Below are 15,777 nucleotides of genomic sequence, written 5' to 3'. Positions count from 1 at the left end.
CTGATATATAATTTGGAAATATAGGTAACAATGAAATAATTTTTTACCCTAAGTGGAAAAGATTACAAGTTAATAACTATATTTTAAGAAGTGATGAATCATATTTAAACTTCAACAAAATGGAGAGACAAGATTTATAAATAATTTAGTCACCTTTGTGAAGAAAATGTTGGGTTTCACCTGTCTGCTACATAACGTGTGATGTATATGACAAGGAATGTCACATTAAATTATGCCCGCATTACGCTTCCATTAGGTTAGACCCACATTAGATTTCTAAACCTTCAAACATACTTGAATCTGTTTGGCAATCACTAGAAAACAAACATTAAAATCAACACCTTTGACATACGCATTTGTAGGATATTTTATATGCTTTTAAAGTAACAGAATTTTACATTAATATTTTCCAAACTGATTTCCACACTTAAACATATTTGCAATGCTAACTTCTGCTCAGAATCATTATACTATTGCCAGTATTGACAATGGAAAATAACATCAAATTCACAACGGAAAATTAAATATTCTGTGATTTTCAACAAGAGCCTTCCAGTTATTAGGCATTTGTAATTTTACATATGTTTTCACTAAAGTTACCTTACAGGTTCACAGAAAAGAATCAGATAAACCTGGATTACATTGCCCAGTATTTTTCATTGCTATTTGCCTACAAGTACTGTATTTGCATTTTAAAATGCTTTGAATAATTTCTGTCATTAGTGGGCTCAGAATCAGAACATAAGAGACTATAAGCATCAAATATTAGAGCTGCATGTACTTGCCAGAAGTAACAATTTAAAATTTAAGATTTCTTAGAAAAGAAAAGCTTAAAGGTACAGTGTTATTATATATGTCTAATGGTAAACACTACAACTGAGATAAACTTGTTCATATTCAGAACTTATTTGGAAACAGAGCTGCTAATCCAGCATAAGATGCATATAAAGGCAGTGATTTTTTAATCAAAACACTTGGCAATTCAATACTATAGAGATACCTTCAATTTACAACTTCTCTATATCATAAAACGGAGCAAGTCAGTTTTGTGAAACTTGTCCCTGCATTTCCAAAGTGACCAAACAATAAGTCAGGAAAGCAAAAAGTCATGTTATCAGCACCCAAGCAAAATCCCCATTAATGCCAGTCCTATGCCAGCAGGTTCTTTGTTTCACTGCAAAAGGTAGATATGCTCTAAAATATCAACCATTTGGAATGGACAACTCAGTCCAGAACAAAACACAGCTAGATCTGGATTAGACAGATGCAACCCATACATGGCAACTGCCTCAAGAGGCCATTTTAGGACAGGAATAAAAAAAAAAAAAAGTACTGAACAATGGAATGTGGTTCAAAATATGTAACTATATAATTTTCTGTATGTAGAAGTACAAGGTTTCTGTAAAAAATTCTTTCAAATGTTGACATTTAATGACAGCTGATTGGCAAGTCTTTGGTTGCGTCTCATCCCAAGTTGTATACTTGCACAACTCTGGAATTCAATGTGCACTCAAGTAAGAGAATTCAAGTAAGAGAATTCAACTCGGGAATTCAATGTGCTATGTGCTCAGACACTTCCCTGCTATTAACAGGAGGATTCCAGCCACTGAGCTTTAGATCCCACAGCATCAATGGAATCACCAGGCAGGCACCTACATTCTGGTTACTACACAGGCAACTTAAGACTTCCATTGGCAAATAAATTATATGCCTACAGCTAAGGGCTAATTAAGTACCGATCCTATATAACCTTAAATACCCCAGAAAATTAGACAAACTTATGTCAAGGTCGTAATCATGACACACAAGGCAGATACTATTTTTCATTTCATATCCTTTCACAATTAGGGCCCTTAAAAAATAAAAATAAAATAAATAAATAGATGCTAAAAACAGCCAAACTAGTCAAATTTTACTTCCTAATACTATACCATAATATTCCTATTCCTCCCCTTCTCTAGTGACTTCTTAACCTCTCCTTCTCTACTACATTCAAACCATGTCTCCCACCATATTCCCAGGTTCTCCCTATGTTCCCCAGCTAAAGTGAGGACACGCTAGGACAGGTTCCAAACGTGTTCTACATTGGAAAGCGAGGGACCAACCACAAAGGATAACCGAGCTCATAACTAAAACCTCTTCCTTACTCAGCAGTCATCCTTCCCATCCAGCTGCTCTAAAAAATACCCAAGAACTTAATTACCTTTGGTGTACATACCTCGATCAAACCTTGCCATAATTTGTCAACAGGTTACTAGAGGCAATACTACTAGAAAGGTAGGCAACTGTATAACTTATTGTTGTTAGAAAACCAAGTTAAAAGCTATTCTTTTCTGAAATAAACAGTCAAAAGATCTAGCTGCTGTGTTACGAAGAACATACCTTACACTGAACAGACATGAGAGAGAAAAATAGTGTCTTATTTCATTATTCCCAAAATAATCTGAGCAGACCAAGAAAGATCAATGAATTAAAATTAAGATGCAAGCATAAAATGAAAGTATTTTTAAACAAGAGAAAAAAAATCTATGAAAAATTTAAAAATAATAGAAGATTAAAATAGATTAAATTTTTCGCATAACATTTTGAGGGGAAAAAACCACCTCTATATGTCAGCAAACTGTCTTCTAACTAAACTCTTTAAAATTGCATAAGATAATGTTCCTCAAGTAAACAGACTGAACCGTTTGGCTCAATGAAATCATCAAGGTGAAAGCAAGCCATCTTTTCCAAGAATATCTTACTAAGGTTTAGCCTTCACAGCAATCTTAATGCCCTCCCTCAGAAAAACATAATGCTCTGGATAAATGAAACCTAAAGATTTAAAATGTCCCTTTTGGTCTTTTACTTCAAAGCTTGTCATCTATGGAAGTTGAAGAACCATCCCACAGTATTAAAGCATACACCATTCCTCTGAGTTATTTCATTAACTTCTGACTTCGCATCAAAATTTGGAAAAAAAAACCCCAAAACCAACTGCTTCTAGCCTCTCCAATGTTTTAAAAATTCACACAAAACATTACAAGACTACCTACACAGAAACAGTGATGGACACAACATACAAATAGCTATCAAACCTGAAAAGAAAGAGAAGTAGAAAAAACCCAGCATTTGCTTGCCACTCTAATTTAATTTGTAATGATCTAAGATGACAGTTACTAAAATATTCCATAAAATATATAGTATTTTGTAATATATAATGTAATTAATAAAACACAATTAAGAAAGAATGTCAGGGAATGCCTCTAAAAAACCGGAAGAAATTAGGAGAACTAGGACAAGGGAAAGAAAAATAAAAAATGGGTTTCTTTCAGCCATCATGTTTTGTGACACAAAAGTATGCACCTGTTGTGTGCAGCATTCTGCTGTTGTGGCGTGCAAACTTGCATATCAGCTTAGGGAATTAAAAAGAATTAGGACATAAATGGCTGAAAAATAGAATACTAAATAAGGAATCAATAATGCATGATGAAGCAACAAATGATACGACATGATGTGGATCAAATGCATGAGTGAATTGGAACTAGGGTGACATTTTTAGAAGATATATGGACAAGAAATCAGAAGAGGTGTGGGGATAACGTGATTCCAACACATGGAAGGAAATACTGTACTCAAGACACTTAGAAAACCAAACAGTCAAAAAACCTGTCCAAAATGGAATGACAAATGTTGAGGGGAAAAATGTGAGCAACAATGGGATCAAATTGTCAACCCAAAAGTGGGAGAATGAATTGACTGTAAGATTTTGGATATTTTCAGAAAAATAAATTCCATACATGAGACAAATGAAAGGCATCTGTAAGGAACAAATAAAGCCCAGGATGAGTCCAACACTCTCTGAAAGGAAACAGACTGTTTGCAAAACAGTAAAGGAAACAAAGCTGCAAAGTCACAAAGGAAACAGACTGACTGCTGTCACTCACATATGCAACAAGTTGATATGTTAGTTTCAAAGCGTGAAAGCAGAATGGTGAATGTGACAGAATGGGTGCCCACATGATCCAAAACCACCATGGCTGTCAGTAAACCACATCATTATGCCTCTCTCCTTTGTCCATAAGACACATGCTTTAAATCAGTTCGTCCGAAGACAGCAATAGAAGGTAGAATGTTCTCTTGGAGCAGTTTTGCTTTGCCAGCTCAAAGAAAAGGAAAACCAAGAACTCATCAGCTGACCAAAAGGGGGGAGGTGCTTCCCAAGAGTCACAAGTGCTCCTCTTAAATATTGAGCATTTCCTGCAGTGCTCCCGGAGGATAAAAATTTATACTGTCACCTATTTAATTTCTTCTTCTACACACGAAAATATACAGGAGGTATACAGGAGGTATACAGAAGATATACAGTATTACAAAGACATGGAAAAGAATATGAAATACTGAACACATCTGTGGTTAGCACCAATGCTTCAAGTCTACTTCATATAAGGTGAACTAGCATGGTTCTGGATTTGATCTGCTCAGTTACTTTGTTTTTCAGTAAACCAATGGTGATTTCTGCATGGCAATTCCAAAAAGCTATTTGAGAAAGCTAATTTAAACCCAAGAGGGGTTAGAGCATAATGATACTTAACAGAACTTAAGAGATTCCCAGTCATTTGCAGAAGTCATTCTGCCAACTGTTTCAAACATCACAGTAGATAGCACTGCTCCCAGCTTCTGCCTTGCTTAATGTTACATGGATAGAATTTCTTTTAATTGTTTGCACACACACACAAAGGCAGCAGAGGCCCAGCACACCTGCTTATGCCGTCGTATCTGTGTAAATTCAGGGGTTTCACTACGTTAGCATGTACTGCTGCTAATAGACAGGAAAGATGATCCTTATTATGCTGGTGCTTCTATACCTCTTGGATGTCACAGAAACAATACTGTCATACATAGGGCTCTTCTTTTCAGCACTGAGTTTCTGATACCACTAATAGTGCTGGCACCCTGGGGTAAGTATTACTTTTCTCCGTAAAGGTGAGCACAGGAAATTAAGTCAGTAGTCCAAGTGCTCCTGGAATCTGGGGGCACATGGTATCATTAGGAAGGTGTGCATCTTCATTTGAGAATTTCATATAAATAATTCAAAATTAGTCACAGATTTCACATTAAAAAGCTTATTAAATTACTAAAGACACACCTGACTTAAAACCATTGGTACTATGACAATTCCTTTATTGTGTAAAAAGTTTGTAGACGTTGTTTTGTGTTGTAATTCTTCGAGGGCCAAATGTGAAGAACTTAAGATGCTTTGATTTTTTTACATCTGTAAATCTCATATTTCTTCTCTGAAATAGCACATATTTGATTTTTGTTTCCATGACTGACCTGCAGACATGTAGCTACATGAAATGCATAGCGAAGAGGGTCAGCATAAGATTACAACTGTGTTTCAATTCTGTTTCCTATCTAAATGCTTCAGTCATTTTCATTTTTATCTTATATCACCTTACAGTTGACACACTGATATTAATGATAAACTTCCATAGTTTTACCTTGTACCAAACTATGGTTCATTGATACATATCACACATACCAAAAACTTTCTAACCCTAACCCTCTCACTCATACAGACTTTAACATATACTTGTTAATGAGAATCTAAAGACAAAAAAAAAAAAAAAAAAAGAAAAAGGAAATCAGTAAATATCAGAATGCTATGGAATCATTCCAAACAATGAGGTCACGGCAAGGAGTCATTTCATTACTACAGAACAGAAGACGGCTCTGATATGAAATATCAGCAGAGCAGAACGCTCAGAAAACAGAACTGGGAAAACTTCCACTACTACCAAAAAAGTAACCTAATGAAACCACTGTCCTAACTATCAAGAGCATGTATAAAGCGAACTATAGATTTTCAAAAGCCTCAGAAAAAAACCCCACAGGTTGAAACTGCACAGATAATGTGATCTTTCTCCTGTTAAACACAAACCATGACCATTTTGCTAAGACAGCAATTTTTAATCCATGATGTCACCCAATCCTTATTAAGAGTTCAATGTTATAAACATCCTTTGCCAATGAAAAAGTTACTACAATCAAGCCAGTTGCAGAAAAATCCCTTTGACTTCCTTTCTTTGTTAAAAGGCAGAAAAAAATATTCTGTTGATGGCCCCACACAAGCATAAAATTATTTTAAATAAAGGTAAGGACAGCTATATAGACACCAGATGGCACACTCGCTCAATACAGATCAAAGTGAATACTTGAAATGGTACATATCACTACTATTCAAAATATATCTCTGAAACACAATTATTTAATTTTCCGGAAAGCTGGCAGTAATAAAAAGGGAACTGCCAGACAAAAAGAAACAGCAGTAAATCAAAATATGATTATAAAGAGAAACAAGTCGACCATGAAGCTTAATTACACAGAATTACAATTTCGGCCTATTTTTTTTAAAGTTTCCATTCTCTTGAGAACTTTTTTTTTCCCCCTAGAAAAGCAAAAATTTTGCAACATTCCTGCTGTCAAGCTATACTATCACTGAATCTGGCAATTAACTTGAAACTACTCTTTCTAAGACTTAAACATATAACAGAATTTGAGAACTAGCAGGATTACTTTATATCCTTTTTAATACTAATATCCTCCAAAGCACACATGTTTGGAGAACCGAAACAGAAGCAGGAGGGCAAAAAGGCCAGAAAAAGTCAGTTTGCAGCTGTTGCTAAAACAAGTGATTCTTTTCTGGAAAACTGAACTTAAATGCACTTCTTTGCAGAAGTGATAGATATGCTAGTTACCTTTACTCACACAGATATCGATATTTACACCATTGGAATACCATTTGGAATATGTCCACCTCTTCATGCCTTTGCTACATCAAAAAGAAGTGATCTTTCACCTATGGGGTTTTTTCCCCCGGTTTCTTAAAAACCAAACCAAACAAACAAACAAAACAACCCCCAAACCCCAAACAAACAAAACCAAACAAACACAAAACTCTGATATGCTCTGTTCGTTTCAAGCATTGTGAAATCAATTTATCTTACTTTCCTCCTTTCTAAATTTGACCTCAAGCCAAAAGAAAAGAGTCCTATACTATCATGTATTCATGTATTTGGCAGGCTGATTGATCTAGCTTTTGTATGTTTGTATTGACATGTCATAGGCTCAGCTGAGCTTTTACATTCAGTGTTGAAAAACCTTAAGTTTCAGATAGGCTGAGTAACTCCTGATTATTTTGTTCTAGAGCATTAATGTTCAGTTGACAGCAATTTCTTTTAAGTCAAAACCATGTCAAAAACACTACTATTAGATAGTTGCTTTAAAAGGTCTTCCAGGTACCTATTTAGAAGTCATATTTAAATGGTTGACCAATCATTGACAATGTTAATTAAAATGATGACTGATAAGTATAGATAAGTGTTTTAAAATTATATGCTGTTTTTATGAAGCACTGATACTTAGACTCAAATTGGAACTGATGTTCTGTTTTCCTCCTGTAGCCTTCTTTTATTCAAAACTTGTATCTATGACATCACATAATTAAGTTACACAATAGATGTTTGGAAAGCACTTTGATGGAAATGCTTCCGTTAAATACAAGATAACAGTCCTGTTTATCTTTTAATATACTTGGTAAGGAAAAAAAAAATAATCACTCCTCTACTATCTTTTCCTATATGAAACAAAAGCAAGAAATAAGAATTTATTCTAAATGACAGTATTTATTTGTCAAACAAAAGCAGTATACGCAACAATTCTCTGTGCTAAAAACAGCTTGTAGGTGCTTTGTCAGGTTTTTTTTTCTTATTATTGTTTTTTAAAACTAATCTACTTAGACCATTCAAAATAATGCAGAGCATACCACTCTAAACCTCTGCTAACACAGATGTAAGGCTAAGTACTTAAGATGAGAAAAACCTGAAAAGAACTGTTAGGTTCATAAAGGAAAAGGAGGAGAAATAGTACGGGTTGCAGAAGGTAAAATTAGATGTACTTATTATTTTTTGCAATAATGCAAAACAAAAGGAAATTGTAAGGTTACACTTAAAGCAGAAAAAAAACCACCAATATTTTCTTTAAAAAAACAATTTTGGAAAAGAAAATCTACAACATCAATGAACTCAGGTGCTTTGAAGGAATAAAAAAAAAAAAAAAATTTTTTGCAGGACTTAAGCGCACATCCATAATTAGACCGGAGAAGAAACAATGGTAAAATTATGAATACTTCTAAAAGGGTCTTTTACTTTTCATAGTACACCTGAAGCAGACAGAAATTAGAAAAAAAAATACTCGAATAAGGAAAAAAGCAATTTTTCATGAAAGGGGGTGTCCTTTTCCATCTCTGAAATCAATATTACCAAATAGGAGCTGCAGAACAAGCTGATCACAATTCTGAAAGTACAATTTAACATGAAATATTTTTTCATATAGTTAGCATATAGGTTTAGTTAATCATAAGCATCTGTATAAAATGTCTTACAGATATCAGCTATTACTGTCATCAGTAACACCTAATGCAACTTTACCAAAATAAAATATTAAGGCTTACCCACAATTTCTGTCAGCAAAGTAATGAAGAGTTAACTATGATAAACCACTACAATGAAATCCAAACATGTAAGATGCATTCTGCTCTCTTAGGTATGTGGCAAAAAAAAAACCATCTTTCAATTATATCAATTCAAGATAATTTTTTGCAAAACAAATTGAAATTCCCTTAAGAGCAACAGATACACAATTCAACAGTCTTATAATTGCACTTGTTGATTATAACTGTAAGCAAGGCTGATTACACACTGTTAGCTAAGCAGGCTTGCCAATTCCTTCCAAAATAAAACTAGATTGAATAAAACATGCCCAGAGATACAAAAGACACTGAGAAGAGAAGACTGTGAAGTAAGTATATTTTCAAATTGTTACTTTTTTTTCTTTATTTTAAACCATTTTAAAGGATTTGAGCAGTGAGTACACAAAGGACAGAACACGTATCTGGTCATCGTTGTTGAAATGCACCACACAGTGTTCTCTGTGTAGTCAGACTCAAGTAAACTTCATCTGAGAAGTTGTTCAAAGGCCAGGTTTTTTCCCCTGAAATATACAGACAGCCCCAGACCTAATGAATTAAAAAGTATTCTCTTCCTAAAAAAAGCCAAAATGAAACAAAACAAAACAAAACAAACAAGCAACAAAAACTAACACCAACTTTCCTGGGTTCATAGCAAAGGTGAATGGGAATCCCATACTGCCAGGAAGTACCTATTAAGTCCGAGAGGTCTGTTATCTTCGTTTTGTTACACAGCCTAAGTGCACCAAGATCATGAAAGAGCTGAACCAAAGGAATTCAGCCTAGTTCAGAGAAAGAAATCCAGCAGGTGTCAAGGGTGTGAATCTTCTCTTCCACAGTTAAGTAGAACACAGTAGGAAACAAATAAAATAAATAATAATAATAATAAAGAAAAATCTGTCAGCTATGGGAAAGCTAAAAGAGTGGAGATAACTTTAACAGAGGAGCCCTGCCCACAGGACAGCAAAGATGTTATCTTGCAAATCTGTATGTTGTAGAAAAGCAGAGAACCGGAGAAGGCTGAAAGAGAGCCTAAAAATTCAAGCAGAGGAACAAAGTCTTTCTTAGACAGGTAGCAGTAATTCTTCGCAGTACAATTCTGTACCGTGCCAACATATTAGTCCACTCAAAGTAAATTTAATCTCTAAATTACATACCACAATGTGTGTAGACATATTCTGTAACACATGAGGTACCAAATCACCAATGTAGCACCAGTGTAGCACATCAGTGTCACAGCATGAGGGCAACACTTCAGAGCAATCAGACTTCTGCCCACATAGCACAGAAGGAGCTGGGCAGTTATTACATGGGCATTAGAACAAACCAATCTTGTCTTCCTACGGACTTCTGTACAATGCCTTATATCACTCTTTTGTCTATTACTACTATGAAGAATGTCTTTCCTGCAATACTTTTAGTTCTCTTTAGTCCCATAATAATGATTCCCCACCTCTTAATACCACTATATTAGGTGTAAAAAGAGGGAAGAGAGAAAGAAGAAAAAGGGGAGAGGAGATGCAAAAGGTTCGGTAAGCAGGAACACCAGATAAGTCTTCTTTCTGTGTGAACAGCAGCATAACAACAGTCAGTTCAACTTACCCAGACAGCTATAAGAACCTGCATGTTCTTACACATAGGGAAGAAGGGAACTTTCCCTCAACGACAAAAAGAAAGAAAAAAACCTCCCCTACAGAGGTTCTCAGTTATTCACAAAATTTAATTTTGGCTTACTCACGCTCCTAATAGTTTGACTAAATTAATCATTTTGGCTTGAGCCGTTCTTAAAGTTCTTCGTAGTCATAGACCAGGAAAAGGAAGCCATTGAGTAAATCAAAGCTGTGGCCCAAACATTCCAAACATTTAAGGTTAGGTTAGGAAAATACTTGTACACTCAGAAGAGGTAAGTATGGTATCTGCTAGTACAAGCAGAAAGTCTGGAAAGCCCTGTGAGGAAAATAAAGTTGTGTTGCATGAGAGATGAAGTATGTCTAACCCTAACATGAGAGGGTTTAAGTATTTCCTAATACTAAGAAGTATATTGGAAGATGAACCACCAGTTTATATATAATTACTACCTATGCCCAAAGGGTCATGGGAACACTACTCATTCCCTAAACTGGACCTAAAAACCCTTTGATACTTTCAGGTACATTTTATAGGTGATGTGACACATCACACATGAAAAACCTTGTTTTAGAAGCAAGGAGGAGAGCAAAATCTTAAGGATTAGAGCACCAGAGAAACACAACAGAATACAGTGATTAATAAAAAAGTTCTACTTTCAAATGAAAGAAAGATGCTAAATATTTCATCAGTACAGGAAGCAAGAGCTTTTGCTTCTCTAAAAACTATCCACCAGGAAAGTCTGAGAAAACATACGATGACTTGTAAGACTAGGAAGCTAAAAAAACTGAAGTAATGAGGTCTTGGGATAGTCAGTGCAGTCAGGCAGTAGGTTGCCTGTACATAAGGAAATGACTGATTACTTTACAGTTGTAATTGACAATTTGATATATTTAAATCTTAGCATACAAGAACAAAGTGTCCTTACTGCTAAGGTGCAGAACAGCTGTAAAGGCTAAGTTTAAGTGCAAACAGAATTTTCCCTTTTTCTGCAATTAATGGAGGACTTTGTGACCCAGGTAAAAGGAAAAGCTTGTACAGCTCTTCAGTTCAGTACCATGTTTCCCAGCTTTTTACTGTAACAAAACTATATATTTAACACAAGTAATAAAGCATTAAACAGGGGAAAGGGAATTTATAACAGAAATAGAACACCAATCAAACTGAAATCCTGCAATTCAAAATGTCCAAAACATAAGTCAACTTAAACAAAATTATTATGAATATGAGCTGCATAACAACAACTCAACCATCATTTACCGTGTTTCTGATTGGAATTTTCTTCGGTTCTGGTGGCACATCCTGAGGAACAAATTTCACTGGTTCCTTAATCTGCCTCCTTGATCGTTTGGTCCCATCTGGTAAGGTTTCCATGGCAATATCAGCCTCCATGTCACTGCTACCTGCCTGGTCACACTCTGAGCATTGCCTGCAAAGTGGAAGATTTTCTATTTAAAACTGCAGTCACGAAAGTAGAAAAAGAAACATATTGAAGTGTTTGGGTTTAAAATGAATTCAAAAGTCAAGAAACTCAATGGACACCTAAAGAAGTCCCTCAAATATATGATATTTTAAGCAACTAAGCAAAAAAACAAGCAAGACTTTCTTATTGCTGGGCTTTTTTCTGACAGTATTTAAATGTTGAAAACCAAGATTTTGGAAGTAGGATTTACTCTTCAATAAAGATGCACCCTACTTCACCATTTGCATCCTACCACATCGCCATTTTTAATGGTGCCCACTGATCTGTAATCTATTAATTGTTGTAACTGCTGCTGCAGTTTAATCTTTACGATGACACGCTGCTGAATTCATTCTGATGAGAGCACTCTTTAGTGGCAGGGATTCAGAAGAAATGTCTGTTATGAAAATCAATTTTAATATGTATTTTCTAAGGGAGTGGGTTTTAAATCTGAAAAAAATAGTTAAGAGACAATTAAAGATCTAGAAGCTGGAGACATATATTAACAAACTTTGAACACTGAATTGAAAAAAAAGCCTGTTGATTTTTTGAAAAAGTACAAAATCACAACCAGAACTCAAAAATGAAGAGATGCTAAGGTAATGCTTGCTAAGGTTAACAAGCTCCATGACAGAATTAACAAGACGGGAAGTCATCAAGTTTTGTTCTCATTTGCAGAAAATACTCAACTTATGCAAAGTCATAAACGTGGATGTTAACAAAAATCGTTAATGAAAACGTAAAAATTTTACCCACTGATAAGAGCCGTTTTTTTAATTCCTTCTCACATTACACTTCTAATTCAAAAAACTATAAATCCTTTCAAACAAATTCCAATTCATCACTGTTCTCATATTAAAAATGTTCGTTTTATAATACCAACTAAAAAAAAAAATCAACATTATCTTCTGCTATTAATTGTCATTAATAGGGATACACACATTAAAATTATCTAAACAAAGGACCAAATTTGCTTTGGAAGGAGACAAACAAAAACCATGTATTTAATCACTTGAAGGTAAATGTTAAGTGTGTATACTTGTGACAAGAAGGCATACCCACCCTGCATCTAAACAAAAGCAGAAAGTAGGGTATGTATGTTGTGTCTGAGCTGATTTCTTCATATGTACTTGTTCAACAGGAATAGCTTTTCTCCTATGAACTTCAGTAAGGGCTAACACAATATTAACTCCATCAACTTTCCCTGTTTTCTAATTCTTTCAAACTAATCCAAGCAGTATTATCTCAGATCTCTCCTGGCTATACCAGAAGACAACAGCAGTCATCACAGTCCGCTAGAGAGACCAGTGGCTACCAAATCAAAATAGAGGGGATCTAATCCTGGATCAGGTAACTGTTATCAGTACAACCTTGGCTAAGTCAACACCTTTCTCCTTCAGTTTTTCCATATGTAAAATTAATATAATTGTGGCTACATTATAATGTTATGAACATTAATCACTTCTTATCTCTAAAGCACTTGAGACCACTGGAAATACAACACATGCCAGAGCTAGAAGTATTTGGTGGTCTAGAAAACAGAAGTACTACAAGGTAGATTGAAGGAAAGGTAACAGTCTCTCCCTTCCCTCATGTAAGTATGAAGACTTTATTAGTAGCCAAAACACATGGAAGTCAGTTTATGCAGTTTTTATACTTTGCAAACAGTTTTGGGCCAACATACAAGTCTGTAATACTCTATTCTTCCTCCTTTTTACAAACCTCAGTTCAGTACAGACTCAGTACCTGTTAACATTTCTAGGCCTCTTTAGGACACTAAAATATTAAAAACAATTAAAAAAAAAGTAAGGCATAATAACTTTCACAAAATGTTACTCTTTACAGTTATATGTTTACATAAATTTGTGTGCATAAACACACACAAATATGTATACACATGCACTTAAGTAAATAAATAAAAGCACACAGACCAAACTACTATGACTGTAAGATTTTACAGAGAAAGGCTCTCCAATGATGTAAGAGGAAAGATAAGCTTTAGAGATAAAAGCATTCCCTCAAAATTTTGTGTGTCTTCTTAGCTAAAGGTTACTTTGTGTTCTTTACTTCTGTATGATGCATTGTCTTCAAGTTGTCCAAATCAAAACTCTAAGGAGATTTTCTGTTTGGTAAGCATCAGAGAGCACAGCCCTCTATAATACTGCAGCACCAGTCATGTCATTAATTTATGGAATGGAAAGCACAACTGAAAGTACTTACTATGATCTGCTTATGCAGATGTAAGCAATAGCTATGAAAGTGTTCAAAAATACTGTGATGAGCAATTATTACAAAAAGTTTATTTTTACCATGTTAATGGGAAAGATATGTACTATGTATAAACTAAAAATTAAACATTCTACAACTAAAGAGCTGCATTTAAAAAAATTGAAGTTTTTATAATATAAAAAAATCGCAGTATGATTTTACAGCAACATTTGGAGTCAGAAACCCAGTCTCTTGCATTGACCACCCTGCACCTATGCTTTAAATTATTCCTGTTCTTCAGCTCTGCAGTGTTAAATGAGAAAGACATTGTTTTTCTGCTACATAAGCTCAGACAGTTGTACAGAAACTAACTGTGCAGATCAGTAAAGTACTTTAGTTTCATTAGGGCCCTATTTAAATGGAAATAAATGAAGTATTTTAATTCTCAAGTTAGTGAGGAAGACAAGAAACATCTCTGTCAACAGATGAGGTACTGCATGCAAGTTCCTGAAATTCCATTTTTATGACCAAGCTTGCTCTGAAACAGGTGGTGCAAGTGTCACAGCAACCAAAATTAGAAAAAAAGCTAGACCTACAAAAAGAAAGCTGCAAAACCATAGTATGATGGGGGGGTGTGAAACACAGAACAAAACTTCACAAATGCACTGAAGGTGAGGGAAAAAAGGAAAGTTATAAACATGAACTTACAAGCAACCTCTTGATTTACTGGAATAGCCTCTACTATCACAGGCAAACACATCTTATCAACCCTATTATAAAGCAGTCAAGCTTCAACTATAAAGTAGTTTGGTTGTTAGCTCCCATAGGGCCCACAGAAAAGCTATTACAGACACACACTCCTCTGACTTGGAAACAATCTCCTAACTTTCAAGTCCTATTATGGTTTATTTCAACATGGTTCTTGAATTTAAAGAACTCTTTTCCCATCCTGCTGTTTAATCCCAATATATTCACAGAAAGCAGCCATATGACTCCTCTTCCTTTTGGCTACGCTAAAGTCATGCTCATTTAATTTCACCTCTTCAAGGACAATCAGTGAATAGAGAACCTACCACAACAGGGCACCTTTCCAACTGTTCCAATAGCCTTCAACTACGTCTAAATTAACAAGCATTGCCATGCAGCACAAGCAAATTAACAGGAGAAACGGTGCCAAAGGTTCAACTTCTGTACACAGGTTTTGTTTTGCTTTTAGGCTGGACTTGCCTAATCTAGACTCACAGAGAAAATTAGTAGTAGGCAATAATATGCCTACTAGTAAAAATTACTGGAAATGTTTGAACCATCAAGAAATAACAGTGATGATTTGAAACCTTTTAATCACACAGAAAGTCTTTGATTAAGCGGTAACAACCTACAGAAGAAAAAGCTACATGGTTTTGTTGTGTTTTCAATCTGACTTTGTACAAGACCCAATGGTACCAGAGGTACCTTCCCATCTCACAAAGCCAATGGATCTTCTCAATCCACTAGCAAAAGACAAGGACAGCAAGTGAAAAGGAACACACATTATTAATTTTCAAAAATTATTCATGGTCCAGGCTAATACTGAAACATTGTTTTTGTGTAACTGCATGATGCAAATGTTTCTGCATTGCCTGGTGGTAAATAGATTTTTGAGCATGGGCAGCTTCAAGAAACATGTGAACCTATAACAGGGCTTTACTTCAGGGTTTTAGTAAGCACTCAAAGACCAAAGAGTGCTTTCTGGTTATGAAGTTTTAGAAACTGATAGTATGAGGCCTTTAACCTAGAAATTTACAAAGTGAAAAAGTGAACATCTACATCACTGAAAAAACAAGGAGGGGAGGGATAGTTTGGAGATGGGGTGGTTTTTTAGTGAAGTGGCAATGAAAACTGTAGAGAGAAAACCCTGCTACTTCCCAAAAAATTTAATGCAAACAATGACATTATGATGCTTTCTTATGCTGCAGCTTTACACATCAAAAAA

At 35.1% G+C, this 15,777-nt stretch overlaps 1 protein-coding gene across 10 annotated transcripts in view; it reads right to left on the bottom strand.

Moving 5' to 3' along the window:
- The window catches only part of PHF14 (PHD finger protein 14), a 181,307-nt gene that overhangs the window by 112,072 nt on the left and 53,458 nt on the right, over positions 1-15,777 (bottom strand). For all 10 annotated transcript variants that reach the window (XM_075492887.1, XM_075492889.1, XM_075492888.1 and 7 more), the window contains exon 14: positions 11,396-11,564. In XM_075492887.1, coding sequence (XP_075349002.1) covers positions 11,396-11,564 — 169 coding nt within the window. The remainder of the gene's footprint in view (positions 1-11,395; positions 11,565-15,777) is intronic.

Source organism: Mycteria americana, chromosome 2, assembly GCF_035582795.1.
Source record: "Mycteria americana isolate JAX WOST 10 ecotype Jacksonville Zoo and Gardens chromosome 2, USCA_MyAme_1.0, whole genome shotgun sequence".
NCBI classification, from domain to species: Eukaryota; Metazoa; Chordata; class Aves; order Ciconiiformes; family Ciconiidae; genus Mycteria; species Mycteria americana.
This window is presented reverse-complemented; position numbering and strand designations above follow the sequence as displayed.